The 26,047-nt window shown below is 38.4% G+C and overlaps 4 protein-coding genes, 1 long non-coding RNA gene and 1 pseudogene across 7 annotated transcripts; 3 read left to right on the top strand and 3 right to left on the bottom strand.

Annotated features, from left to right (window-relative positions):
• Positions 1-1,374: 1,374 nt before the first annotated feature.
• LOC129585902 (forkhead box protein L1-like) lies at positions 1,375-2,736 on the bottom strand. The gene is made up of 3 exons (XM_055478806.1): positions 2,461-2,736; positions 2,262-2,391; positions 1,375-2,114 (listed from the first exon to the last, which is right to left on the bottom strand). Exons 1-3 carry the CDS (start codon positions 2,661-2,663, stop codon positions 1,587-1,589), a joined length of 861 nt encoding a protein of 286 aa, XP_055334781.1. The 5' UTR covers positions 2,664-2,736; the 3' UTR covers positions 1,375-1,586.
• A 3,932-nt stretch (positions 2,737-6,668) lies between these two features.
• LOC129585829 (probable serine carboxypeptidase CPVL) lies at positions 6,669-9,288 on the top strand. The gene is made up of 4 exons (XM_055478711.1): positions 6,669-7,234; positions 7,448-7,757; positions 8,082-8,720; positions 8,974-9,288. Exons 1-4 carry the CDS (start codon positions 6,827-6,829, stop codon positions 9,123-9,125), a joined length of 1,509 nt encoding a protein of 502 aa, XP_055334686.1. The 5' UTR covers positions 6,669-6,826; the 3' UTR covers positions 9,126-9,288.
• On the bottom strand, positions 7,448-16,293 carry LOC129585830 (uncharacterized). 2 transcript variants are annotated; one of them, XR_008690068.1, is made up of 4 exons: positions 16,129-16,293; positions 15,875-16,051; positions 15,537-15,652; positions 7,448-7,772 (listed from the first exon to the last, which is right to left on the bottom strand). It is a non-coding gene; the product is annotated as an uncharacterized LOC129585830 (long non-coding RNA). The 2 variants fall into 2 exon arrangements; XR_008690069.1 differs by having other exon boundaries at positions 15,941-16,051.
• Positions 16,294-16,480: 187 nt separating this feature from the next.
• Positions 16,481-17,815, top strand: LOC129585876 (uncharacterized). Its single transcript, XM_055478764.1, has 4 exons — positions 16,481-16,793; positions 16,984-17,046; positions 17,124-17,206; positions 17,425-17,815. Exons 1-4 carry the CDS (start codon positions 16,721-16,723, stop codon positions 17,596-17,598), a joined length of 393 nt encoding a protein of 130 aa, XP_055334739.1. The 5' UTR covers positions 16,481-16,720; the 3' UTR covers positions 17,599-17,815.
• Positions 17,816-18,138: 323 nt separating this feature from the next.
• On the top strand, positions 18,139-20,872 carry LOC129585875 (probable serine carboxypeptidase CPVL; annotated as a pseudogene).
• Positions 20,810-25,059, bottom strand: LOC129585877 (uncharacterized). Of its 2 annotated transcripts, none has more exons than XM_055478767.1 (4): positions 24,436-25,059; positions 21,849-21,917; positions 21,607-21,651; positions 20,810-21,393 (listed from the first exon to the last, which is right to left on the bottom strand). In XM_055478767.1, the coding sequence occupies exons 1-4, from the start codon at positions 24,473-24,475 to the stop codon at positions 21,248-21,250; spliced, it is 300 nt and encodes a 99-aa protein (XP_055334742.1). In that variant the 5' UTR covers positions 24,476-25,059; the 3' UTR covers positions 20,810-21,247. The 2 variants fall into 2 exon arrangements, with proteins under 2 accessions (XP_055334742.1, XP_055334741.1); XM_055478766.1 differs by having other exon boundaries at positions 21,849-21,931; positions 24,447-25,059.
• Between the last annotated feature and the right edge of the window lie 988 nt (positions 25,060-26,047).

The following is a 26,047-nucleotide window of genomic DNA, read 5'->3' as shown; positions in this document are numbered from 1 at the left end:
GAGAAATAGTTTTATGTGCAAGTACGGTATATATACAATATTTGTAGGTACTGCACCATGCAAAACCGCGCCATGAACACGCCGTAAAGATAGAAATTCTGTTTCCGCACACAGCTTGCAGTGGTGGGATCCTTCTTGCCGGCAATTATCAATATTACTGCGCATCGGTAATTCCCTGTCGGTGAAATTACCTTCATGTTCTACTATACATGGTGCGAGTACATTACACGTGAAGTGGCAAGTAAAGTAAAAGAGATGAAAAGTAAAGGGATATGGTAAAGTTCCCACTTCCCAGTCCAGGTGGAGAAGGCCTCAAAATCAATGATTGCACATAAATGACAAACTACCGCCGTTTACAGCCGCAAGCTTACAGCGCAGTAAAAACAACTGCGTTTTTCTTTACTTCACTTTGTTTTAAAAGTGCGTATAGAACTGGTAACGTTGGATTAACAATCCCAGCAAATCTCAAGTGAAACTTTCTTAAATTTGCCAGACGATTGGTGACGCCTAGATACTGTTTGCATAAGTGGTTCGAATTATTACTCAAATGTTGATCTTTTCATATTGCTCCTCCACACAAGAAAGATAAATATTTTTGGTAAAGGGAAGCATGGTCTCATGCTAGCAGGTGTTACCATTTGTCGATGACTTCGTATTTCCATTTCCATATCATGGATGGTTCTCGTACTGTATTCAATATGGCCACATGGACGACATTACGTTAGGGGCGTAGCTGCATTACTAACTATAAATTTAGGTAATATATATCACAAATAAGGTGCATGCCCAAATATATGTATAATGAAATGCATGAAATATGCATGTGCATGCATTTAATATTAAATACTTCACAGATCTTTTAGAAAGCAACTATTTCGCCTTATAACTGTACGTTATCAGTTTGAGTATATAGTAGTTAAGTACAGTTACTACAGTAGTACTGAATATAATTAATATCTGTATAGCTGTACCAACAATCCTATAACAGAAAGTTAAGTTTTACGCGCGTTACAAATCATTTATTATATTTTAATTATATTTAGGTCACTGGGTAATTTTCTTTTGCATTTTGCGATGATCACTTAACACTTGAAACAAGCAATAAACAAACAATTTTCATTTTTAATACTATACGCAGAGTGGCATGTTGACTTTTACTATGGAAGTACGCATACCGTATTTGCGACCTTAATATAAAATTATAAAAATGCAACAAAGACGCTCTTGTTTTTAAAAAAATAAGATTAAAACTTGCCCATTGAGTGATAACTGCATTCTATTCCAGATTAACAAGTACCTGGCCATTATGTGCTATCCAAGAGTGCAAGCAAATTCCCCTTCTCAAGTGCTTAATCCTGCTGCTGTTGTGAGGTCACCAATATTACTAGTTAATGCTGTCTTGCAGTATGAGCGGCTTTATCAAAGATGCTCAAACGACGATAATTAGCAGAAATATATAACGTGGTATACAAGTATAGCAATTAAATTGCTGCCTCAAGTACTATAGTTCAGCCAAAAATGAAATATTTGGTGATACATTAATACTAAATAAAGTTTCGATCGATAACGCTATAAATTCGCCATATCTAAGCTTTAAGAACGCTCTTTCGATGCAATAATGCGCCACTTTTTCTAATACTTGGAAAGGTCACCAACCGTTCCAGTTCATCTTCCGCAGTGTCGGAGCTGGATGACCTTTGTGCATGACGTGAGGAAGTATTGATTCGTGTCCACGTGTGCTGGTCGTTGTGGAGATCGGGAATATCTGTCCTTGCAATCAATTTATCGATACCGAATGGTAGCACTGAACCGGGCAGTCCATCGGCCTTTGTTGACTGCGCTTGCACCTTTACTGAATGCTCTTCTGTTGGCTGTTCTGATACGGGACTGCTGTCACGGGATGAATCGGCCGTTGCACTGCGCAGTGGCATACTATTGGGCAGCTGCTTCGTGGTTATCTTCGATTTTCGTTTTCGCCGACGAAAATTGCCGTTCTCAAACATTTCTTCGCAGTTCGGGTCCAAAGTCCAGTAGTTTCCTTTTCCCGGTTTACCTTTTTCTCGAGGAACTTTTATAAAGCAGTCATTCAGACTAAGGTTGTGTCGAATCGAGTTCTGCCAAAAACCATTGTATGTGCAGATAAACCACATCTTGGTAATACGTATTAATATTTCATGCTGTACTTATGTCATATATCATACTGTACCCTATACACCGTGCTTACGTATATGCATGCCATCTAATGTATGTTCACGAATTACCTGCCAGCCTTGTTTGTTTTCATGATAATAAGGAAATTTGTCCATTATAAATTTGTAAATTCCACTTAAAGTCACTTTCTGATCCGGAGCGGCGCGGATGGCCATGGCGATTAAAGCTATATAGCTGTACCTGTGTGTGATGGAAAACCGAAATCAGTAAATGCCAAAGCGTAACTTAAATTCCGTATTAAACGCATACGGAGGTTTTTGATGTTTGACCGGTTTAGGCGAAGAATCCAAAATAGTTCCACACTGCTGCCCAAATGGAAGCGGAGGAAACAGTGGGAACGGATACGATCCAAATGGAAATCCCGGAGCAATACCGGCAAATTGTGATGGATACAGGAAAGGATTAATATTGGGAAATAAAGGATAACGCGAATCTCCTAAGCGGCCGTACATTTTTTCTCCTGAATACTCTTAGTCTAGCAAAAAATTTCAACTGCGCAATGCCAACGAAACGTTATGGTTGTTATAAATGTCAATGTGGATCAAAGCGTTCAGCTATTGATCAAACTCCGCCTTACCGCAAATTCCAACCAACAACATTGTGTTTTAACAGCCTAAACATCACCCGTGTGTGACTAGTGTATTTGTCATCTGGTATGCAACCAGCTCCATTGGGCAAATAAAGGTTGTTTTATTTCGCTCACATTGAATTTCATATTTAATGATAACGTAAGTCCTTGCCTTTGTTTAACCCTTTGTTGTTAGCTTCATAATTTCCGTTTGGTATAAATTTTGCAAAATCTTCGCCATTTTATGTACTGTACGTCTAGTAAAAGCGCAAGAGTAGCATTAGTTACAAATTCGCTTAATTACATATAAAGGGGATACTATAATAATAACGGAGCACACAGAAAAACAGGCACACTTTCAGTACAACTTTTTTTTACGTTTTTAATTTCCAGTTTTAGATTTTTTATAAAGTGATATAACTGTGGGATGTCTCGTGCTAGCTAGATTTTATACAACGCTATCGAATTGGTACTTAAAGCACGATAGATTCCCTTAAAAACAAGAGTAAATTAATGGCAGATGCTCCAAGCGATCTGTGCTTCTGTGTACTTCGCTGGCAGCGTAAGTGATGTTTTTTCTCCTTTATTTGCAAACATTGCAAAATATGAAAGTCAGCAGCGCATTGGACTAAACTTTAAAAAGTCATTAATAATCGCGTTAATCTGTATAGTTATGTCAGCCCACATATGGAGCGATGTATATATAATATGTATGCTTACTGATGTACAGTAGTAGTAGTTGTTAATTGCGTTTGTAATCAAGTCACACAATGAGTATGCACGTACAATATATACGTATAAAAAATTACTGCTGCAGAGTTAAGATCCTGGGGTATTGCGCTTGGTACAAATTTCTTAGCTGACGCTTACGCAGGATAAAGTTTTCTTGCCAGTGCTAGCTCGGTACTCGGTAGTGAATTTTATACCATGATTATTCAACAGAAGTATTAATGTAGTGTTTCGCCATAAATAATATGGTTTGTTTGTTATCGTCTTATCAATACCATTTAGTAGCATTAGCCGCCTCACCGCTACTGCTGCCGGGCGATCGTAAAAACCATTTAGAATCATTAGGTACCACTGCAATACATACGAAATAAATACATTGAATTTATTTGTATAAGAATTTTATTGTTTCGAACCGCCTGTTTGCTTTATTAACACTATATTTAACTACCCGGTTCGTTTATATGCATAAAGACTGTACGCATATTATTATTTAAGATGCCAGGTTATATAAACATTTGCCGTCGATATCAGCAACATCAGCCTTATGATTCCATTTATGTTTTGCAAGTATCAAACTGAATAAATGTAAAGAATTCAAGCTTGTCAAAGTTTTCTTCGAACTGATTCCACTGCAACCTTATAGTGCTACAAACATATTTTGTATAATAGTGACTAACTGCTTAAAGGATGTCACAAAAACATACTTTGCGGTTTTTATTCCACACTGTCCAAGCTCTCCCTAGTCCCCACATAAAATTCTCACTGTCATCTAATAAATGCATGTTCTACATTTTGTAATTTATGTGATAACGTATAAACACAGTATACTGTAGTATTAACCTTACAGTTTAAATTATAATGTAGTTAGCAGCTAAAAAAATTTAATTCTATATAATTTTTTTAATGATATAATTTTTTTAATTTTGTAACTGCAAAATCAATGCAGCATGGAGTCCACATGTAAATGCAAATCGATAAAATAAATCGGTAGCATGCAGCGTCGTAGTGCAACTGCGTCGAAAAGGACCCGGCATATTGCTACTGCTTTCGGCGTTGTTATATTCTTTGTATATATATATATTTTGTATATATATATATATATATATATATACTGTATATATATATATATATATATATATATATATATATTTTGTCTTTGTAAATGCATGTTGGAAGCGTGGCCGCACTTTCTAATCTCTTTACGCTATAACTTGTTAAGCAAATGCGCAACTTGGACTAGTAGTGTAAATACTTGTACTGCCAGGACGGTGCATAAGAGCAATATTGCTGGTTTAGCCTTTCATGCCAACTATGTTTGCGTTCGTGGGCCATTGCTTATTTATTTTACTGACTGCAAAACCATAGTTAACACGAAGAAACATATTTCCGAGATGGATGGTGATGATGTTAACAATCCACTGTAAAGAGTGTGTGCCCTGTGGATGATGATCAGTTTATTTTTCTTTACTCAAATTGGCAAGCACGCAAAGAGGTTGACAGTTATTTTAACGCAGTTCAATTTTGTTACACATTGCTTTCATTGCACTCTCTTAAATACAGTGCAAGATAAATACAACACATGTTCCAATAATTGTCTGTATTTGCATATGGTTGTATACACGAAGGAAACGCATTCTGGTTGGCTATAATTCATTTATTTATCTGACACGAACATTTCTTCATGTAATCCGTATTCAGGACGTGATAAGTTGTGTGCATATGGAAATATTATTCCATCTTTACATAAAAGTTTCAAAGTAATGCTGACAGCAGGCGCTAGCCGACTTTATTGATATGGTACACATAGAGCTATTGCATCAGCAACTTGGAAAAATTTTTGCTTTGTGAAGAAACAACCCAAACTTTGGTTAATTCAGCAGAAATTGCTATAATAAAGACTGATGCATTGTATGTTATCGGTTTCAGTCAACTTACAATGTGGAAGGTTATATTAAGTACATTATTTATATAGTTCAAAAAGTTGAACTGACTGGGTTTCTTACAGTTTAAGTTCAAGCAAAAATGCTTTCTTTATATGTACAGATTATTGTTAAGTTTAGCGATATACAGCGATTGTAGGCACTCGTATTTACAAAATCGTATATCGTACAAAATTCAGTCAGATAAAAAAAAGTCAGTTAAAGTCAGTTAATTCAGTCAGTCAGGTATATAAAAAATGTTTCCCCCAGTAAAATGTTTTTTTCACCCTTCGCGATTGCTTATATGCTACCATTGCAAATATGTTTAATAAAGCGTGTAAATACGAGAAAGAAAAGTATATACTTGCATATACATATATATATGCATTTCCATGTGAGATGCACTGTAATTATTTGGGGCTGCATTAATTGTCACCTGCATGGGGGTCAAGCTTATTTTGCAAGTATTTCTACTAGATGTATTGTGCAGATACTGTATTTATTCTTCTTCGGTCTTATTGCTTTTGATTGAATGAGAAATTTTTATCGCGTCTATGATAGTATACAAGTTTTGAGTGACCATTAGGTCTAGCAAAATCAAGTTGGCAGTGGTCTTACGGCCAAAGATCTGTCACAGTACAAGATTCTGTGGCACTTTAAAGTAGCGAAATCGATTGATTAAAAGTTATTCGAAAAATCAAGCATACAAATTTTCCGAGATCCGCATAAATTTGTTTTAAATTGTTAAGTGGAAACAGAATTTTGTGTAGAATTTTTTGGGGAAACAGAACAGCATTTAACCGAAGTCAAGTATTAAACTGACTAAACCCCATGGTGTAGTTTTTTTAGTGAACAATTGCTATCACTACAATTAATTTGTGAATAATCGTAAGCTAATACTCATCCGTGCTGGACTTGTAATTAATTTATTTTTGCTTAGTTTGCCCAGTTTATTTTGCGCTTAATAGTTAATCCACAAAATGTTACCATAAAAATTAAAATAAACTGGCAAGGTTAAAATTAATTTGTACCATTGTGACAAAGAACTTTCGCAACGGGTTGCGAATTACCCCGTGCGTAATACATAATGTATACAATACTGTAATCTCCGACAACTGATTCGGCATTACTACCTTTGGTAGTTGTGATAAGTTTATGTATAAACGGATAACGCTTTTGCAACTGATTTAGATAACCCTTTGACTTCGTTTTCAGGTCATGTGGGTAATGAACTTCCGTAAATAAATTTTGACTGGCTCTCAGACTTAATTAAGTCGCAGTCGCCCTTTACTAATAGCGGTCGTTAGCGGCGCGGATGTTTTAGTAAAATATGTTATACATAAATGGAAGCGTGCAGTTCATTTCTTAAGTGAATTTTAATATATTAAAAAGCAGAAATATGGATGTAATGTACGCTGCTTTAATATATAATTTCCTGACACTAGTGGTAACCATTTTTGGTTCCTCTTCGTCCGAGATAAATGGAAAACCTTGGCGTCCGGAAAATTTCAAATCTGCCTTCAATAAATGTGATCACTTGGGCGAACCGTTAATTTTAACGCCGTATATCAAAGCCGGTGACATCAAAAGGGCTCGACAACTTAGCACGGTCCATCTGCCTTTCGTTCCCGCAGTCAGTCATAGTGGATTTCTGACGGTCAATGAAACTGATAACGGAAACATGTTCTTCTGGTTTTTCCCCGCGGAAATCGCCGAACCGGAACTTGCGCCGGTTGTCGTTTGGCTGCAGGGAGGTCCAGGAGCCACATCGATGTTCGGTCTGTTTGTGGAACACGGCCCATTTTATGTGAGCAAAAAAATTGTTATGACAATACTTAAAGTTAACATCGGGTTTAAGTGTTAGTTACCAAAATATAAATTCAAGCAGGCGTGCAGTGCGCTTTACAGTGTGTAACCACGCAGCCACGATATACATATAATAAATAGAACATGCTTTTTTGAAATGCGATATATCGTAAATTCATCATAAGGAAAATTTTTAATTTTGTTCGACCTGCAGTTGCAGAACTCAATTATTCCTCTGCCAAGACCGTATCGTTGGACAAAATTGGCCAACATGCTGTATATCGATAATCCAGTGGGAACCGGATTCAGCTTCACCAACACGACAGATGGCTATTCCAGAAATCAGAAGCAAGTTAGCATGAATCTCTATGAAGCACTGTTGCAGTTCTATACCATGTTTCCGCAATTTCAAACGGGAGAACTGTACATAACGGGAGAATCGTATGCCGGCAAGTATGTTCCTTCCTTAGCCTACCGCATCCACGTATCGAACTGGAACGCCACTCTTCAACTGCCTCTAGCCGGTAAGCCCTTAACTCCTAACAATAAGATTAATGATCCTGATGACAAGTTTACACAGAAACAAGATTCCCGTTTCTTGGTTTCTTACGTCTGAAACTATTCAGTGGGATTACTGCTAAATTATAAGTACATTATCTGTAGCATACAGAATTATTAGGTTATTCTAACATAATATAAGTAATATAAGTACAGCAGGTTGCAAAATGGATTCCGCAGTCTGTACAACATATTCACTTATCTGTTGTGCGAGTACTTCTGCTTCGAAGTGTAAAGATAATATTAGGCAAACTTAAAGATAATTTTATTTTTTATGTACTTTGTTTAAGGCATCGCTATTGGAAATGGTCTTGTCGATCCCGCTAATATGTTTCATTACGGCGATATGCTGTATCAGTTCGGCATGATCGACGAACTGCAGCGGGACTATTTTCATACACAGGAAGATGCATTTCGCATTGCTGTTTCCGATTACCGTTTCCACGACGCATTCCTGATTTTCGATAGCCTGCTCAATGGCGACAAGATCAGCTACCCCACCTACTTTTACAATGCCACCCATTCTGAGTATTATTTCAATATTTTGCGCACAACCGCTCCCCCGGACTTTGGCTACTACAATAAATATCTCGAGCAGTGCGATGTGCGCCAGGCCATCAATGTCGGCAATCAGACATTTGCCAATGGAAGTCTAGTAGAGGATTTTCTGCTGGAAGATATCCCGCAATCGGTTAGGACAAAACTGGAAACACTGGCGGACAATTATAAAGTGCTGATTTATAACGGTCAACTGGATATAATTTGCGGCCTGCCATTGACCGAAAACTATATTAATCAGATGGATTGGTCAGGAGCAGATGCGTATAAAACCGCTAAGAAAATTATTTGGAAAGTCGACGATACCGACAAGGAAGTCGCGGGTTACGTCAGACAAGTGAATAAATTCTTCCAAGTGGCAGTACGAAATGGTAAGGCCGGTTGACCACTGACCTGTAGAAAATCTTAACATCAATGAATATTTAGGTTATCTGTGCAGTTCGAAAATTTATTTGCGTAAAACCTTGAAAATCATTTCATCGTGAAAAAATTATTATTAAAACGGTTCTTACAGTAATTTTGATATAATGTGTCTGTACTGGAAGCTGTTAGTCTGTGCAGTTATTTCAAGAAAAAACTGTTTCTTGAATGTTACATTTTTTATTGCTTTCTTTCGCTTTTCAGGTGGACACATGTTACCTTATGATCAGCCCCGTGCTACGTTCGACATGCTCCGAAGATTTTTATTCGGAAAGCCATTTGTTAACCGAGGAAAATCAGCTTCCGCATCTTCTAATTCAGGGAAAAAGAGCAGAAGCAAAAAGCATGCACACTAATTGTTCTACGATTTATGATGAGCGAAACTAAAACGATTTTGCGATAACGGCTGGATCTGACTGTAGCTGCCGGATTTTCTGATATTTCTGTGATTTGTTTTCTGGGCTAATAGTAATTGTTGCACCGTTACTCTAAAAATGGATATAAAAATTCGATCGACTGCTGGAATCAGACTTCTGTGAAAAGGTGATTTTTTGTCAAAATAATTATGGAGCTGTAAAGTGTATGGTTATTGAAACCAAAAATTATTGTTTAATTCTGTTGCTCGCGTGTGCTGTAACCGATCGACGACGGGGTTTGCCGGGTATTTTAATGGGAAAACAATGATATACACAATGAATACAATGAATCAACAACGAAAAACACAATGATCTAACAACAAGCACAAACGCCCCCCATGGGGAATATTGAACACGATGAAAGAAAACACAATGAACCAATAACAAGCAAACACCCCTTCCACAGCCCTTCCCAGGAAAAAAGGGATAGGGTGGGTGGGAAAATCGCGTTCGACGTGAACTACATCAAAATCTTTGCAAATGAACACTGAGATGTAAAGCTGCTAAAGGCAGCATGAAACCAGAGCAATCTCAAGGAATACCATCTGACCACCCAGATGGCCAGCAATAAATCTCAACCGCGACAGCACATTAATGTCAAAGGCGAGACAAAATCATGCCGCTCGCCAGAATTAACATTCATTATCTCCGATAATTCCTTTTAATTCTGTTGCTCGCGTGTGCTGTAACCGATCGACGACGGGGTTTGCCGGGTATTTTAATGGGAAAACAATGATATACACAATGAATACAATGAATCAACAACGAAAAACACAATGATCTAACAACAAGCACAAACGCCCCAAACAAACCCCCAAACAGGAACATAAGAATATCCAATCAATGACCAACGTGGCAGCTGCAGCACTGATACGGAAACTGTAGAAAGGAAGGCAATGCTGGTAACAGACGACGCAAACTGCGCTTAAAATAATTCCGAAATCACGGTGACCGATTATAAAGCAGAGAAATGTGCATCAGCGCCAAATGTCAATTGACACACAATAACAGGAATATAGAATAAATAAGTACAGAAACTGTACAAGTGACGAATCAGCAGGATTAAAATATACTGCACAACCATAAGAGAATTGGTCAGTTTTGGAAAGTAGGATTATACGGGAAACTTGATGATCGCAAAACCGTAAAATGACGAAACTTATCGTCATGACTTATCAATGAGCGATAACGCAAATTCAGACACAATGGATTCAGATACGCTGTGTGACAATGAAGAAACCGCAATGCGGGTTTCAGTAAAACACAGATGATATCCAGGGATATAGGCCAACAAAGAATTCAACGGGAACCAATCGCTGATTTCTGTAAGTGCAACATGGGAATATTTGTTCCCATACCGGTATTAACGGACGATAAATTAAACACTTCAGCTTCATTAATGAACCACGGAACACAACGTGGAAAATGTAGGAACTGCAGAAAGCGACTCAGTGCCCCGGAATATATTTCGGCATGGACACAGAAATGTGATCCTGGATTACATGTCTGAAGGTAAAATTCGAAGAACTAAATGGGAATAACGTTGGCGTGCGAGATCCGGTTTGGTGATCGGCATATCCACTGCTTTCCATCTCGTCCCATTGCGAATCAGCTAATCCGAGGCGTTAGATACAGTAGGATCAAAAAGAAATTTGAGAACACCAAAACGAATCGGATACGGTTAAGTCTCTGGGATGATAACGTAAAACGATCAAAAGTCATGTTTGATGTGAAAATCCCACGGAAGCAATACAACACAAAATTAGCTGAGCAAAGATGCAAAGTAGTCAGAACGCAAACAACTGAAATCAGAATTTTACGCACCCGGCAAGTTGCCGGACTGAAAGAACAGAGCAGCCGCTGACACGCTGGCAGTCGCAAGTGAAAAGTGGAAATATAATATATACTATAATATAATATATACTGTAATAGTTCGACGTTCGACGTGAATAGCCAATAGGCTCAATACATGGTGATGGACTGTATAAGCAGAATTATGGGACGCAAATAATATCTCGCGAACAAGACGAGAACGCACTTGATATCCAACAAATGTCCAGATCGATCAGCAGGATTAAAGAACAAAACTGTTTAATGATGAGAGAACTGGTCAATTTTAGAATTAGGAATCACTGTATAAAGCGATTAGGAGAACTTTATGACTGTCATCAGGCGGCAAGTTACGTAACTGAACAGTATGGTCATCACTGAGGAATGAAGGGAACTGAGATGCAAGCAGAAGGCAATGCATATTGTACACCCGAATTAGAAGCCATCAAAGGGAACCGAAACGACAACAAAGGAATCATGATGCGGGTTTCCACTAAACACATGTGACCAACGGATATAAGCATTAAGCGATTATGAGGCTTGATTGAGGCATCAAGCGGAACCAAACGACAAAATCATTGAAACACAATGAGACACAATGAAATAAAATTAAACAGATAAGAACTGCGGTGCCGCCGAATATGCCGCCGAAACGTTTTCTGCGTAGACACGGAAATGTGATGCTGGTTAACGCATTTCACGGTAAAATCTGGAAATACTAACCAAAGGCCACCAGAAAATATTGGTAATAAGTATTCAACGATAAATACAAGACAGATATATTACGGAACACACCGTTAATGGCACCAGTGAAATTAATTCAAGAGAGGCGTAAAGTAAAGAAAAAGAATAATATTGAATATGAACAGAGATATAATAAATAACAGGAAAACGAAAACAGGGATAATAAAATACGATTATAGCAACAGTGGAAATGAGAATACAATAAATAACAGCAGTAACAATAAATGACAATGAATAACACATATAAGACTGCAAGAGTAAAGAGTGTGAACAAATGAATCCAGCAATATTCCAGACTGAAAGAACAGGGCAATCGCCCATGTGGTGGTAGTCACAAATTTACTCCGATTTCGAATTATAGAGACACCGTTTACTGAAACTTCAATGAAGAGAACTTAAACAGGACGCTCTAAAGTAACAACAAGAGCAGGGATGTAAGGATAACAGAAATAAGGATATACAAACAATAAGAACCGGATGCAACAAACAACAGGAATAGAAATAACAGGGAGAAAGAATAAGAATCGCAATAATTATCACACGGATAACAAATATCAGGGATGACAAATAGAGAAATAAATAACAGGGTAACGAAGATAAAAATAATTCGGATAACAATGGGGATAACAATAACAGGACGAATAAAAATTATAACAACAAACAATAGTAAAACGGGAAGATAATACAGCAATTATAACAATAACGATCATGACCACAGCCACAGGACATAATAACAATAGTGTTTTAAATAAAAATAAGAAAGGTAAAATAATAATAACTTTAATATTACCAATAACAACAAATAATGATAAAATAACAATAATAATAATAATAATACATAAAATAATATATATAAAAATAAGGTAAAAAATTTTGTACACAAATATCAAATATGTATAAGATATAGTATGCATACAATACGATAGAATACAATGCAGTAATAAAACGTAATAATACATCATAATGTAGTACAGTTAACACAATATTATAATACTGTATTATATATTATAACAATATAACAAAAATAAAACATAATATAAAATCAAACACAATACAATAATATATACATATAATCAACATATAATAAATGACAAATACAATATTAATGATGATATATAATAATAATATTTATAATAATAATAACCAATAATAAAATTTATGTTGTAATGCATATCACAAATATGTAAGTACAACATGTATACAATATAAAATAATTTAATATATAATACTAATATCTATGTACAAATAAAAATCTATGTAAATAGATCAGAGCACATAGCTCGTATTATATAAATGACCTAATGGAAATAACAAATGTTGACATAGATGGCCGTCCACGTTCTAGAATGGTAGCCAGAATGCAAGCAAATGAAGTTAGGCGTTTGTGCACAACCTATGCCGGGCTGAAAGAACAGGGCAAAACCAATATGGTGATAGTCACAAATAAAAAAGCAAATATATTATGCAAATGGAAATTATTACTAATCCTCGATAAAGAAAACGTAAATAGGGACCTAAAATTGATGTACGAAACACAAGCGGCTATATACAAATCATGAGAGACACGACGTAATAATTGTCGACAAGATATGCCGCGGATAGATACGCCATAACATAATGCAGGAGCATATGGCAGTAGCAAATACGCTAAAGCACAGCAACATGGAATTTCTTCCAGAAATTTTTACAAATCAACCACTTGGTGAAATCAAGAACTTATCTGTCTGTAACTATCTATACGTGAGTACAGCAGAACAGCATGGAAGTTTGAACGCGAAAAATCGCAAAATCGCGTTCGACGTGAACTACATCAAAAATCTTTGCAAATGAACACTGAGATGTAAAGCTGCTAAAGGCAGCATGAAACCAGAGCAATCTCAAGGAATACCATCTGACCACCCAGATGGCCAGCAATAAATCTCAACCGCGACAGCACATTAATGTCAAAGGCGAGACAAAATCATGCCGCTCGCCAGAATTAACATTCATTATCTCCGATAATTCCTTTTACTATCAAGCGATATTTGCTGTCATGAGAGCGGCTAACGAACATGCTCAAGCAAATGAAGTTAGGCGTTTTGTGCACCCGGCAATATGCCGGGCTGAAAGAACAGGGCAACCGCCAATATGGTGATAGTCACAAATAAAAGCAAATATATTATGCAAATGGAAATTATTACTAATCCTCGATAAAGAAAACGTAAATAGGGACCTCCAAAAATTGATGTACGAAACACAAGCGGCTATATACAAATCATGAGAGACACGACGTAATAATTGTCGACAAGATATGCCGCGGACGAGATTACGCCATGACCTACAAATAACAGGAGTTGATATGATGGCCGTACGTTCTAGAATGGTAGCCAGAATGCAAAATGAAGAAGCTTTGTGCACCCGGCAATATGCCGGGAATTGAAAGAACAGGGCAAGCCAATATGGTGATAGTACAAAGCAAATATATTATGTGAAATGGAATTACTAACTCGATAAAGAAAAACGTAACTAGGGACCTCCAATATTGATGTACGAAACACAAGCGGCTATATACAAATCATGAGAGACACATGTAAGTTGTGACAAGATATGCCGAAACGAGATACATAAATATAATGCAGGAGCACGTGCAGAATATAAAGCACAAAAACATGGAATTTTTGCAGAAATTTTACAAATCAACACTGAGATGTAAATCAAGAACTAAACGGTTTATGATGAGCGAAACAGAAGTTTTGCGAAAGCTGATCGCGTACCGGATCTGAATCTTGATGGCTGGGCTAATAAATGTTCACCGCAACTCAAAAAATAATATCAAAGATCGAGCATCCAACTTCGTGCCGCTTGCAGAATAATATGGAGCTTAAATTATTCTCCGATATTATTTTTACTATCAAGCGATATTTGCTGTCATGAGAGCGGCTAACGAACATGCTCATGCAGGCAGCTAAGGTAGGTACAATACTTATATTGGCCGAAAAATCCGATGTCTTAGGTCTTTCCAGTATCTGCGAACCATAACCAAAACGCACTTCCTCTTGAAATTTCCGCACATGCATCTGTAGTGCTATAAGTTTGAAGGTATCAGTAGATAGTTGATTTTGAGATGTGTGAATTATCTGAATTTTGCACGGTTCCAAATTGATTGATTATTTAGAGTACAATAAAACTTTTCACAATTTCAAGGAACAACGCTTTTCAACAAATATTGAGTGCACTGTGGCTATATATCGCAGAATGTTTCGTTCGACGTGTATTGGAGGCTATTTCTTAAGTCTTTCATTTTGCATCGTTTTGCTGTTGTTGCGAGGTGGGTGATTAAGTGAAAAAGTATAATAATGTTTTTGCGCGTTACCGAGCCGGTGATAGGCATTTAGCGGCATGACCGATCTTCATATTGATCACATAGTTAATATTGACTCCGTATTATATATAACAGAGAACTTGGTAATGCATAATTATTCAACCGATTTCCTGATTTCAAGAGCATGCAAGAAATATAAATACAAACGCTATGAATTTAAGCTAGAAATTCCGGAACTTCTAATTTTTTAATTACGCAGTTTAACTGCATGCTGCTAATACTGCTGGATCTTTTGCAACCTTTGCAACTCAAGTCGCTTAACCGAAGCCGAGGCACATGGAGTCTGTGCCACGGCTTAGCAGAACCATAGGTAAATATTATACTTATTTACTATATTATTGTATTTATTGATAGTCCAGCAAAACTCTGGTGTTTGCGAACGTGATAACGGTTTCATGTAAATCATAGGAACTTACTCCCAAACTTGTGTTGTTACCGATGACTGCCTTGATGCGGGAACGACTTGTCAGCTTGTGAGAGTTCCATACAAAAGAGGAAACGTCTATGGTGCCATCAACGAATACCGCTGTGTCTGTACAGAATATTTACGACAGGTTAATACGATGACAATACAAATGTATGCATTTATCACGTAAATTTATTCTGATAAGGTTTTAGCGTTTAAAATTGTCAAATTCGGTATAGATCGAGGATATATACATATTCTGTGGACTTATTCACTGATCATAACTTTGAGGCTCGAAGTTGCACCGGTATTTTTGTACAACTAGCACAGAGTTTATCATTGATTAACTGCTTTTTCAAACAGCCGTGTTTTGATGATGGCGACTGCACCGCTCGATGGCCAGGAATTGCCAACCTTCGATGTTTTGTTTCCACTGTTTGCCAAGGACAAAATAATATAGGATATTGCCGCTTGGATGGGCTTTTCAATGCCGTTGACTTGCGAAACGCCGAAGAAATTGCGACACTGCGAACGCAAGCAAGAAGTATTCAAGAAGACATAATGCCCTTTACGATACTATAGCGCTTTACCGTATCATTTACCGGATGTCATATCACAGTAATGACATACTGTGCATGGTTGTAACCAGAAATACCCATTCCCAGTCAAAATAATTCTCCTTCATGGATGCACATATAATTTTAGCAACTTTCAGTTTAATTTTTATCATTACGCAATTTAGTTGCATGTGCAGTATTGCTAACACTTTTGCAATGTGTGGAACGAAAATCAATGTGTCAATTAAAGTGCACATACGATGAAGTGTTGCTACCAGTTACCGTTATTTTATTGTTAAGTCAGCATGTGTTGCGTTTTACGCGTGCACAACAATTACACGGAGAGTAAAAATAAATAGATGCACACAAATAGGGTCGTATATCGTTCTTTTTTTGGGATTGAATTACCAGCTAGTCTAAACTATACGAACTAAATCAGGCGGAAATAAAAGCTAAGGCGCCGCTCCTGCGCGGCTTGCTTCGTTATGCAAAAGTCACAACACGTAAAAACTAAGCAAACACATCTTTCCCGACATATTGTTTGCTATGTAGATTTCGCACGATTTATGTTCGGTAGTTTGTCACTGGAGTTTACACGAATACGACGGACATTAAGTATTACGTGCGCAAAGTAAAAATGGATTTGTATTTATCGTACTGGTTTTCGTGGCCCATGGTGATTCTCTTTCTCCTTGTTCATCAAATCAATAGTAAGTGAGAAATTAATTCACTTTGCGGATACGCGAAATTCAGCAGCTACCGTTTAATATTGGACAACATCTGCCGGTTATTGATTTCTTTTACGATTCTCGGTATTTCTGTATTTGGGTGGGGCAGTTTAAAAGAAACGTAATCTGATTTCCTTCAAAGGTAATAAATTTTTTTAATGTTGTTTATCAGGAGCTTTAGGTCAAAGTTGCTTGACCACGGCAGATTGCATCGATTCCGGCACAACCTGTCAAGGTAAGCCGAATAAAAATTTGCTGTAATTACCAAATCATGAGAAGGGCTGCTTTTTTTTAAGAGGATTTTGTTTCCAGATGTTGATATACCGACAAAAAGCGGATCTACCTATGGAACCAGAATAGAGAAACGATGCATCTGTACCGAAGCCCTAAGACAAGTATGGTGCACCTTCTACGTCTATGCGATGAGGAAACTAAGTAGCTATTAAGTTTTATATTATTTGTACTTATAATGAATATAAGTTTTTTAATTTTTGCAAATTTATATATGTTACTGAAATTGATTGGAGCAATTTACCGATTTACCGCAACCTGCCAAAGTTCCCTAATTAAACAAACGATATGCCTATCGTTTCGTCTTATCTTGTTTTGGTAGCCGTGCTATGAGGATGCTGATTGTACGCAAAAGTATTCGGGAGTGACCGGCTTATTCTGCCAGCAATCCTTAACTTGCCCGGGACAGACCGGTCTTGGATATTGTCGGCTTGTTAGTTCCAATATAAATCTTGTCGATCTTCGAGGATTAAGTCCAACGTTATCAATTGTGTAGAAAGTTGTTAATCACGTGCTGTAACTCTCTGCATAAACGTCCTCCTTATGAATGCCTCATAGCTTTATCAGTAGTAGGTGAATCTTGATCATGTGTGCACTTCGGTACTGGCAAAAGCCGATGCAAAGGTCAAGTTGCCTGGATCTTTGCTTAACAATTTTGTTAACGGTGTGCTGTATGCCGAAATTCGACTTCGCATAAAAATTACGTGCCTCAACGAGTATATTATTGCGCAGTTTCATCAAACATTTCACGTTTTGCGTTGTATGTATTCAGCCGATAGGTATTAATTTATGACAACGGAAGGCGAAAAACATTAATGCATTATGACCATGTGTGTATCTGTAGTATGCACAACATATTTATTGAATGTAGAAAATTAATTACGTAAATGAAATCAACCCAAATGTGGAAGACCTAATTTTAACCGGTAAGTCATGCAGTTAAGCCAATGCATGATCGCACTTGTGCTCGCTGATTTCTGCTTATCGTAATATGATAGTCCAATCATTCGATAACTTCGCTAAAATTTATAAAAGAGTAATTCATTTGGAGGCGTTCGAGACATCATGCGGTCGTCTTCTTGTCGTGTCGATTATTGATATATAATTAATCCGACGGTAGGAAAAACAGCGGATCGAAGTCTTTGTTTGTGCACTGCCATTTTCGCACCTATTACTTGATAACCAGGATCGGATCCTTTTCGAAGTACGAACAAGCTGCATTTTGCTCACTTTGTATCGAAAATGCATACTTGTACTGTGCACAGTCTCTTAACTGCTTTGATTTTCGCCGTGGGGATAACCGCGGTTTCTACTAAGAAACACCGAACATCCGCTGTCAAGACTCGCACGCAGCCGTGGCGACCACAGCATTTTCTGTCTCAGCTGCCGCAGTGTGATTCCGATGATGGACCTCTCATCCTCACTCCTTATATCGAATCTGGCGATATCGCCACCGCCCAGAAGCTCAGCACCGTGAAACTATGGAGGTCCCCGATTCCCAGCTACAGTGGCTATTTTACAGTGAACAAAACTGACAACAGTAACATGTTTTTCTGGTTTTTCCCGGCGGAAGTGCCCCAGCCGGAGAAGGCACCGGTAGTCCTGTGGCTGCAAGGAGGCCCAGGTGCCAGCTCCATGTTCGCATTATTCGTGGAGAATGGTCCGTTTCGCATCCATAAATCGATGAAGCTGACTATGCGGGAACACAGATGGACCAAGTTGGCCAACATGATTTACATCGATAACCCAGTTGGCACCGGCTTCAGTTTTACGGCTTCGAACGACGGCTACTCGCGGAACGAAGATCAAGTTGGAAGGAATTTGTATCAGGTTTGTGTGCACAGAAAAGTTGAGGAAGCCATCAACATTTCAGTGACCTATACTTAGCGCATTTAAGAGTACATACTTTCAAGAGTTCTAACGATAAATAAACTGACTGTTAGCGTTTCTGTAAGAAAATTAACACCATGACGCAAATATTACACTTGATTTCGCAATATGGCAAATATCCCAGTTTAAAAACCTTAATGCGTTTTATTGAGCCTCAATTTGCTCCAAAAATATCATGACATCTTGACATGTACGTCCGGTTATAGTCCTGTATTCAAAAAAGTAAAATTAACTATCTGCAGATTGCTTCAAATTCATGGCCTCTAGCTGACGACTCAAACACCGATTCGAAATGTTAATCCCTTCTGCTAAATTCTAGTCTGTAGCATATTCATAAAAATTTGTACACAGGCTCTGCTCCAATTTTACAAGATGTTTCCCCAATATCAAAACGGTGAATTTTTCGTCACTGGGGAATCGTACGGTGGCAAATACAGTATGTTCCTGCAATTTCCTATCGCATCCACGTTGAGAATGCTAATGCCACATTAAAGATTCCTCTTAAAGGTTACTTATCAAAATGATTTTCACAATCAGCTGTTGACTGAAATAATGGATACATTTTGACCTCGTTAGGTCTGGCTATTGGAAACGGTTTGGTGGATCCCGGCAATATGATGCATTACGGAGATATGCTTTATGAGATGGTTAGTGTATGCTCTTATTGTGCGAGCATGCTATGGCAGTTGATGACTGCTCTATAAATTGTATTTTTGTTGTTTCAAATTGTATTGTTTCAAATTAGGACCAATGCGAAGAAATCAAAATTAATAGTGTATCGTTCGCAGGGAATGCTAGATGAGATGCAGCGCGATGTCTTTCACTCATCAGAAGACGCATCCCGGGTAGCGATCAGCGAGCAGCGTTGGAGGGACGCGTTTTATATCTTTGATCAGCTGCTCAACGGCGACAAGTACCCATATCCTTCCTACTTCTACAATGCTACCCATTCGCAGTTCTATTTCAACATTCTACGCACAACCGAACCGGCGGATATGGAATACTATAATAAGTATCTCGAGGAGTGTTTTGTCCGCGCTGCCATCCATGTCGGTAATCAGGAATACTCCAACGGGAGCCTGGTGGAAGATTTCATGCTGGAAGATATCGCTCAAAGTACCGCCAGCTGGTTGGCCACGCTGATGGACAATTACCGAGTGATGTTATACAACGGACAATTAGATATTATTTGCGGATTGCCGCTGACCGAGACGTATTTAACGCTACTGCAATGGAGCGGCGCTGATGCGTACAAAACAGCACCAAAGATCATTTGGAAAGTGGACAACCACGATGACGAAGTTGCCGGTTATGTGCGAGAAGTTGGTAATTTTACCCAAGTGGCTATTCGATTGGGTAAGCAATATAGTAATTTGTAAGTTCGAAATCCATATTGCAAGTTAATTATAAAACAATGTTAATTGTTAATTGCCACCGTACAACGCAAACCTATCAAAACTATCGAAAGGTTGACGAAAATTACGAAAATTAGTGCTCTAATGCAGCCATATTTTTAGCCGGACACATGGCCCCTTACGACCAGCCTCGCGCTTCCTACGACATGATTGCTCGCTTTTTGAACGACGAAAGTTTCCAAAATTGAACGTTAACTTACAAACCTAATACAAATACCCGAATGTTGGCGCACTTTAAATACTCGTACAATAACCGTGGGCCTGTACCTGTGGCAGATTGTATGCCTTGTACTGGCATCGCAGTTAAAAATCTTAATGTTTAATGCTGACCAATCCCTCCAACGTGTCCATACTTGAAGTAATGTTAGTAACAAGTTACAACAAATGTTTCTGTTAGGAATTTCTGTGGTGTTGCAACATTACATAAATTACAATAAGCACCCCAAGACCCGTGCAGGTACAATCGGATTTAAAAAAAATTGTAGTTTTCCCGACCTTTCGGTATATCTCAATTGGCCACATTCTGCACAAGAAGTCCGTCATAATATTTCAAATCATCAGTAAGCAGAAGCACTTTCAAAAATCTAGCCAGCGTCACTGATAGATAAACCCACTGCAACAATTCAAAATCTAAACACTCTCACACTCTCAAAATTCATCTGCACACATCGAAATCCCACACAGAAAAATGCGGTCAGTCATTGCATGTCCACGTCTCCACGATGAACCGCCTGATGAACGCGAATCAAGGTTCAGTCCGGGACAGCCGGGGAAACCGGAAGTTATCACACATTCACAACCGCCAAAGGATTTTTTATTGCTGGAAACGGCAGAATTGCTTCAGTTTACATTAAGATTGGGAAGTGCCCTTCGCTCATTCGATTCCAGTGCAAGTTTGCTGCTTTCATCTCTTCTCTTGAATTCAATCAAGTCCACTTCCCGAGCACCGTATCCTTCGATCGTTTTTTCACCCACTTTGTAAAATACTGAAATGGGAACAAGCATTTAAACACAAACATCTGCACTATGTATTTCAAACACTAAAACCGCATTTTGTGCGATGAAGCGCCAAATCCCACGTGGAAAGCAAATACAACAACTCATAATTTACGAATTCCGAGATGCAATATCGCGTGAATTCGCAAAACAAGATCATCAATAACGATCCCGTTAAAGCGGTTAAACGCAGCATTTCTTACGGTCGAGAATCATTGGCGCTTTTCGACTCATCCAGTACCGGAAATCTGAAACAACATTTTACTGATTGCTGTCATAACAAACTTTTTCAACACAATACGGATTTGTCTGAAATTCCCACTTAATGTTCCTCACACTTACGTTTGAACAGCACGAAATAACAAAATCTACGAACTAGGCTAAGAGACGAAACTAGATTATACACAGGAAAGCCGGAAAGGGGACAAGCAATGTCAGGCGATACCTTGGTTGTGGTTTAGATTACGATGCACTCCGTAGCAGGCTCCCAGGAAGGCTAATTCAAGAGCCACCACTCCACGAACTAGGGTTGAAATTCACGAGGCTTAGACCCGTTTGTGAAAAGAAGTGAAATGAAAGTGAAATGAAGTGAAATGAAACGTGAAATGAAAAATTACAGTAATTTTAAACTGATTATTTTGGCATTTTTTTAGGGCTGGAAAACTGCCGAAAGCAGTTAAAACATTAATATTGCAACTGTACAGTACTAGTAAAATTCAACTGTAAAAGTTTAAATTTCAAAAAAATTCGTTGTAAGTGGATTGCCAAATTTATTATTCAGTACAGACTATACAGTAAGCGCAAAAAGATTTTGCAATTTGCTTTTATTTTTAGTACAGAAAAAGATAAAACCAGGGCCTGCAAACTTGTGTTCACGTAACACAAAGTGTGTTCACGTAAAGGTACTTGTGTTCACGTAGATGAGAACTTGTGTTTAAAAATTCCCAGTACTCCCCTCTTTCTTGGAATTATTCAGCTTCTGGCTGTTATTTTATTAAAATGTTGTGCAGATTTAATTTGGTTTTAGATGCCGATTACAACAATGTTATCGCGCCGGAAGTCGTAACGGCCTTACTAAAAGACGGCATACATATACAGTAATACAACTGTAAAATCAATTCAATCGTCAGCAGCAGCGCTGCCTGAAATACGAGCGTCCTTATAACAGCTTAAATGTGTCGCGGAACAGAAAATCGAACCGAATGGCTACCACTAGTACTCAGTAGGCACGAAGGCATTTAAAATGGCAGCAGCAGTTAAATAGGGAAGCAAGCATTCCCAAAAGCATTAAATAGCAAGCATTAAATAGGGAAGCAAGCTCTCAAAGCATTCCTAATTACGTTGTATTCAAAGCTTGCTAGAAATTTCAAAACTGTGGCTCAACAGTTTGTGAACAATTTACTCGTTTACTACAACTGCATGAATGTGAGTAACTGTTAAAAATTAACGGAAACTAAATTACTGCTATATTTGCGTTCCTTGTACTTTTCCTGTACCCACCGGCACCGCCAGGTGTGCCGCGTGCAATCGCGTTCGCTCCCGTTTTTGCATTTCGTCATTTTACTTGCAACTGCAAGTTTGTTTTCTTCGCTGGCTCTTATCTCGATTACTACCCGTCCGCCCTTTTGGCACAATTTTATACTATTATAATTTACATCTTAATCATATTTTTGCATCTCACTCAATAAAGGGCAGGGGCGTAGAAATCGGCATCGGCGGAGGGTGTGGCAGTAAGCAACCTGTACCCACGGGTAAGACCCTCAGGTGCAATTGCACACCGCCACTCATGCCCGCAGTCATCAAATTAACACAAAACGCAAGGCAATGTCGTCTCCACGTTGGTCGTCCAAACGCCATCTCGGGTATTAGTGGTCAATTTACTGAACGGTTTAACGAATAACGACTACCTTGTTACCTTTAATTAACATTTAACCACTCGGTTTTTTTACAAATATCTAAACATGCTTGCAGTATACTGAGCGCTAGTTCCGCGTTTCGCGGAAACGTTTATCTTAAACCACAAAACACTAAGTTGATATCAGCCCTAACTTTGATTACGGTTAAAAATTAAATGCTGTTTATACCAGTAATGTTAGTTTGTTTCTAGTAATTAATGCTGTTTTTATTGAAATTTCTGGCTGGTTTTACTGTAAATCGTTCGCTGGCTTCGCGCTTCGCGCGAACGTTCCCGTTTTAACGGGATCCGTAATGATAGTTCGTCCTTGTGATTTGCATACCAAAACAATGTAAAATATCTTCCTTAAGTTAGTTTAAATCAATTCTCGTGGTAACTTTCTGGGTTGATTGGATGTGTTGAAGTTCTCATGTATTTAACGCCTCTTCGGGGTCAAGTCTACGCGAATAAACGGTTCACGCTATTTCGCATACTGCCGTTATGTACAACGTACAAGTACGCCGGTACAAAACACACACAAAAGACAAGCCTGTTATCCCTACCCCCCTCTTTGCAAAAATTAAATGTGTTTACGTAAATTTTGAAGATTTCTGGCTCTGGATAAAACTGTTTAAAACTAAAATAGGAGCAGACGTTTGAAAATGGTAATCGATATACGCTCTTATAAGAACAAGGCGTACAGTAAAAATGTTCATTTCTATTCAAGAAAACAGCGCAGTAGCGTACGCAAATCTTAGTGCGTTTTGGCTACCTATGAACTGAGATCTCGGAATTCTGAAATTACCTGCACTAAAAGCGTACGAGAAACGTTTTCTTCTCTTCCAGTTGCAAGATTAATGCTTACGCGCAGTGCTGCCTAATGCAGGGAATCGAATTAGAAGCGGTTACACGAAAAATACAACGGAGTGAACATTTTCATTGCAAGAAATATTGTGAATCGCTCTAATTTCGTCCGCTTTTAATGCATTTCAAGCGATTTCACGATTTCACCATTTCACGCATTTCACGTTTCATTTCATTTCACTTTCACATTTCACGCGAGGGTCCGCGTGATTGTGAAATGAAAGTGAAATGAAAAGTGAAATGTGAAATGGTGAAAGCGTGATTTCAACCCTACCACGAACTAGGTTCGAACTTGCGCGCTTCAGGTTCAGCATTTTTAAGTCAGGCTGGACAAACTCTGAGAATTCTCCAGCACGAAATCGTGATTATTCTTATCAGAATAGTTCCACACGGTTTTTCACATAATATGGAAGAATGCTTCACTGTTCTTATATAAACAACCCGTCTGACAGATAGACTGAAGAAAACATAGACTGACACATTTGTAGTATTACGTACAATGTGCAAATCCTGCAGCCCAAAAAAGAAAATCAGACTTTAACCAGCCAAGAGCAAAACGAACTAAAACACCAAACAGCAATACGCAAACTGTTTCAAATTTGAGATTCACATTTTGAAATTCAAGTTACAGAATTCGACAATATTGACGGGAATGCGAAAACAAGCTGCTGTCTGCGGCAAGTTTCAAGTTGCAGCGTTAATTCAGTATCCGCCCAGGTTATCCAAAGCAGCTTCAATTTTGTAAAAGCAGGAAATTCTACTTAAAAAAAGACCTGTGCGTACGAGAAAAGCAAAAGGAATCTGCACGGTAAAGTTGTAAATTCAAACGGCGATATTCGTAACGGCAAGATGAAGGTAGGTGAGCAATGACACATACATAATCTGAATTTCGGACATATTCGGCAACAACCCCCGGCTAGGTATGAGTGCCCTTCGCCTTCGCCTTCCGCCTTCCTTCTCCTCCGCCTTCGCCTTTTGAGCGGTACGCATTCGCCTTCGCCTTCAAAAACATGCACCTTCTCATTGGCTTTCTTACGTTATTCTTAGGTTTCTTGTGTTATATGCCTGGGTAATATTCTTGGGATATGTTGCAAGTTGTTACGCATACGCATAGCGGTCATTTGAAAGGCGACTCTGTTTATGAGCTTTATTGCTTAACTTGTGTTTGTGCATGATGCGTTTTATTACAGCTTGTTTAACTGCGTGTTTGTGTGCATGGATGAGCACGCTATGGCTTTGGCCATAACGCTGGACAATCTAAGAGATTGTTTTCATGTTTATTATCCTCATGAAAGTTACCGAACTTTCTAGAATCGTTGCAACACGGTTGCACCGAGATATAAGGTTTTGCTTTGCTGTGTATGATATCGATCATTCCAGCGATCGGTCTACCATTTCCTGTTGCTTTCCATCTCATTGTTATTCTTGCTTGTTGTGTGATTAAAGTTATAGTTAAGAACTATTACTTTCGCCTTCCGTCAGCACAGTACGATATAACGCAGTCATATACGGCACTGGCCCCTATTATTGGTGCCGAAACCGTGGACGGAAGCGTCCACAGTGTGAGTTCGTTTAGCAGTGCTTTTACCAGCTATTCATTCCGTCACGACGCGTGACCTTTATCGAACAGATACCAGTGTCGTACACTGATTACGTTGATTGCCTTTATCGTAATCGTTTGTTGCTGCTGCGGAATATTTTTTTTTCTGACACGTCGTCAACAATCATGCCCACCACCGAGTCAGGGACGACGAAAGTCGGTGAAACGCAAGACAGCGCGAATCGTAACATTATGTTAGATTCAAGAGCGCTGGCCACACAATTTTCCAACCTTTGTATCGGTACGGATATGAGGCCATCCCTCTACAGCGGACGTGCTGGTGAAG

The sequence above is a fragment of the Paramacrobiotus metropolitanus genome, unplaced genomic scaffold (assembly GCF_019649055.1).
Source record: "Paramacrobiotus metropolitanus isolate TYO unplaced genomic scaffold, Prichtersi_v1.0 Parri_scaffold0000018, whole genome shotgun sequence".
NCBI lineage: Eukaryota > Metazoa > Tardigrada > Eutardigrada > Parachela > Macrobiotidae > Paramacrobiotus > Paramacrobiotus metropolitanus.
This window is presented reverse-complemented; position numbering and strand designations above follow the sequence as displayed.

Bases quoted from the DNA above. Each gene is read 5' to 3' on its own strand.
- LOC129585902 (XM_055478806.1), bottom strand. From the start codon at position 2,663: ATGTACGGCCGCTTAGGAGATTCGCGTTATCCTTTATTTCCCAATATT. The intron at 2,392-2,460 runs GTATGCGTTTAA...CATCACACACAG, and splicing joins GTCAAACATCAAAAACCTCC to GTACAGCTATATAGCTTTAA. The intron at 2,115-2,261 runs GTAATTCGTGAA...GGTTTTTGGCAG, and splicing joins AAAACAAACAAGGCTGGCAG to AACTCGATTCGACACAACCT.
- LOC129585876 (XM_055478764.1), top strand. From the start codon at position 16,721: ATGGATTTGTATTTATCGTACTGGTTTTCGTGGCCCATGGTGATTCTC. The intron at 16,794-16,983 runs GTAAGTGAGAAA...GTTGTTTATCAG, and splicing joins CCTTGTTCATCAAATCAATA to GAGCTTTAGGTCAAAGTTGC. The intron at 17,047-17,123 runs GTAAGCCGAATA...TTTTGTTTCCAG, and splicing joins TTCCGGCACAACCTGTCAAG to ATGTTGATATACCGACAAAA.
- LOC129585829 (XM_055478711.1), top strand. From the start codon at position 6,827: ATGGATGTAATGTACGCTGCTTTAATATATAATTTCCTGACACTAGTG. The intron at 7,758-8,081 runs GTAAGCCCTTAA...ACTTTGTTTAAG, and splicing joins TCTTCAACTGCCTCTAGCCG to GCATCGCTATTGGAAATGGT. The intron at 8,721-8,973 runs GTAAGGCCGGTT...TTCGCTTTTCAG, and splicing joins CCAAGTGGCAGTACGAAATG to GTGGACACATGTTACCTTAT.
- LOC129585877 (XM_055478766.1), bottom strand. From the start codon at position 24,475: ATGCTGAACCTGAAGCGCGCAAGTTCGAA. The intron at 21,932-24,446 runs CCTAGTTCGTGG...GTGAATTTCAAC, and splicing joins CTGAAGCGCGCAAGTTCGAA to CCTAGTTCGTGGAGTGGTGG. The intron at 21,394-21,606 runs GTAAGAAATGCT...TTCCCATTTCAG, and splicing joins AGCGCCAATGATTCTCGACC to TATTTTACAAAGTGGGTGAA.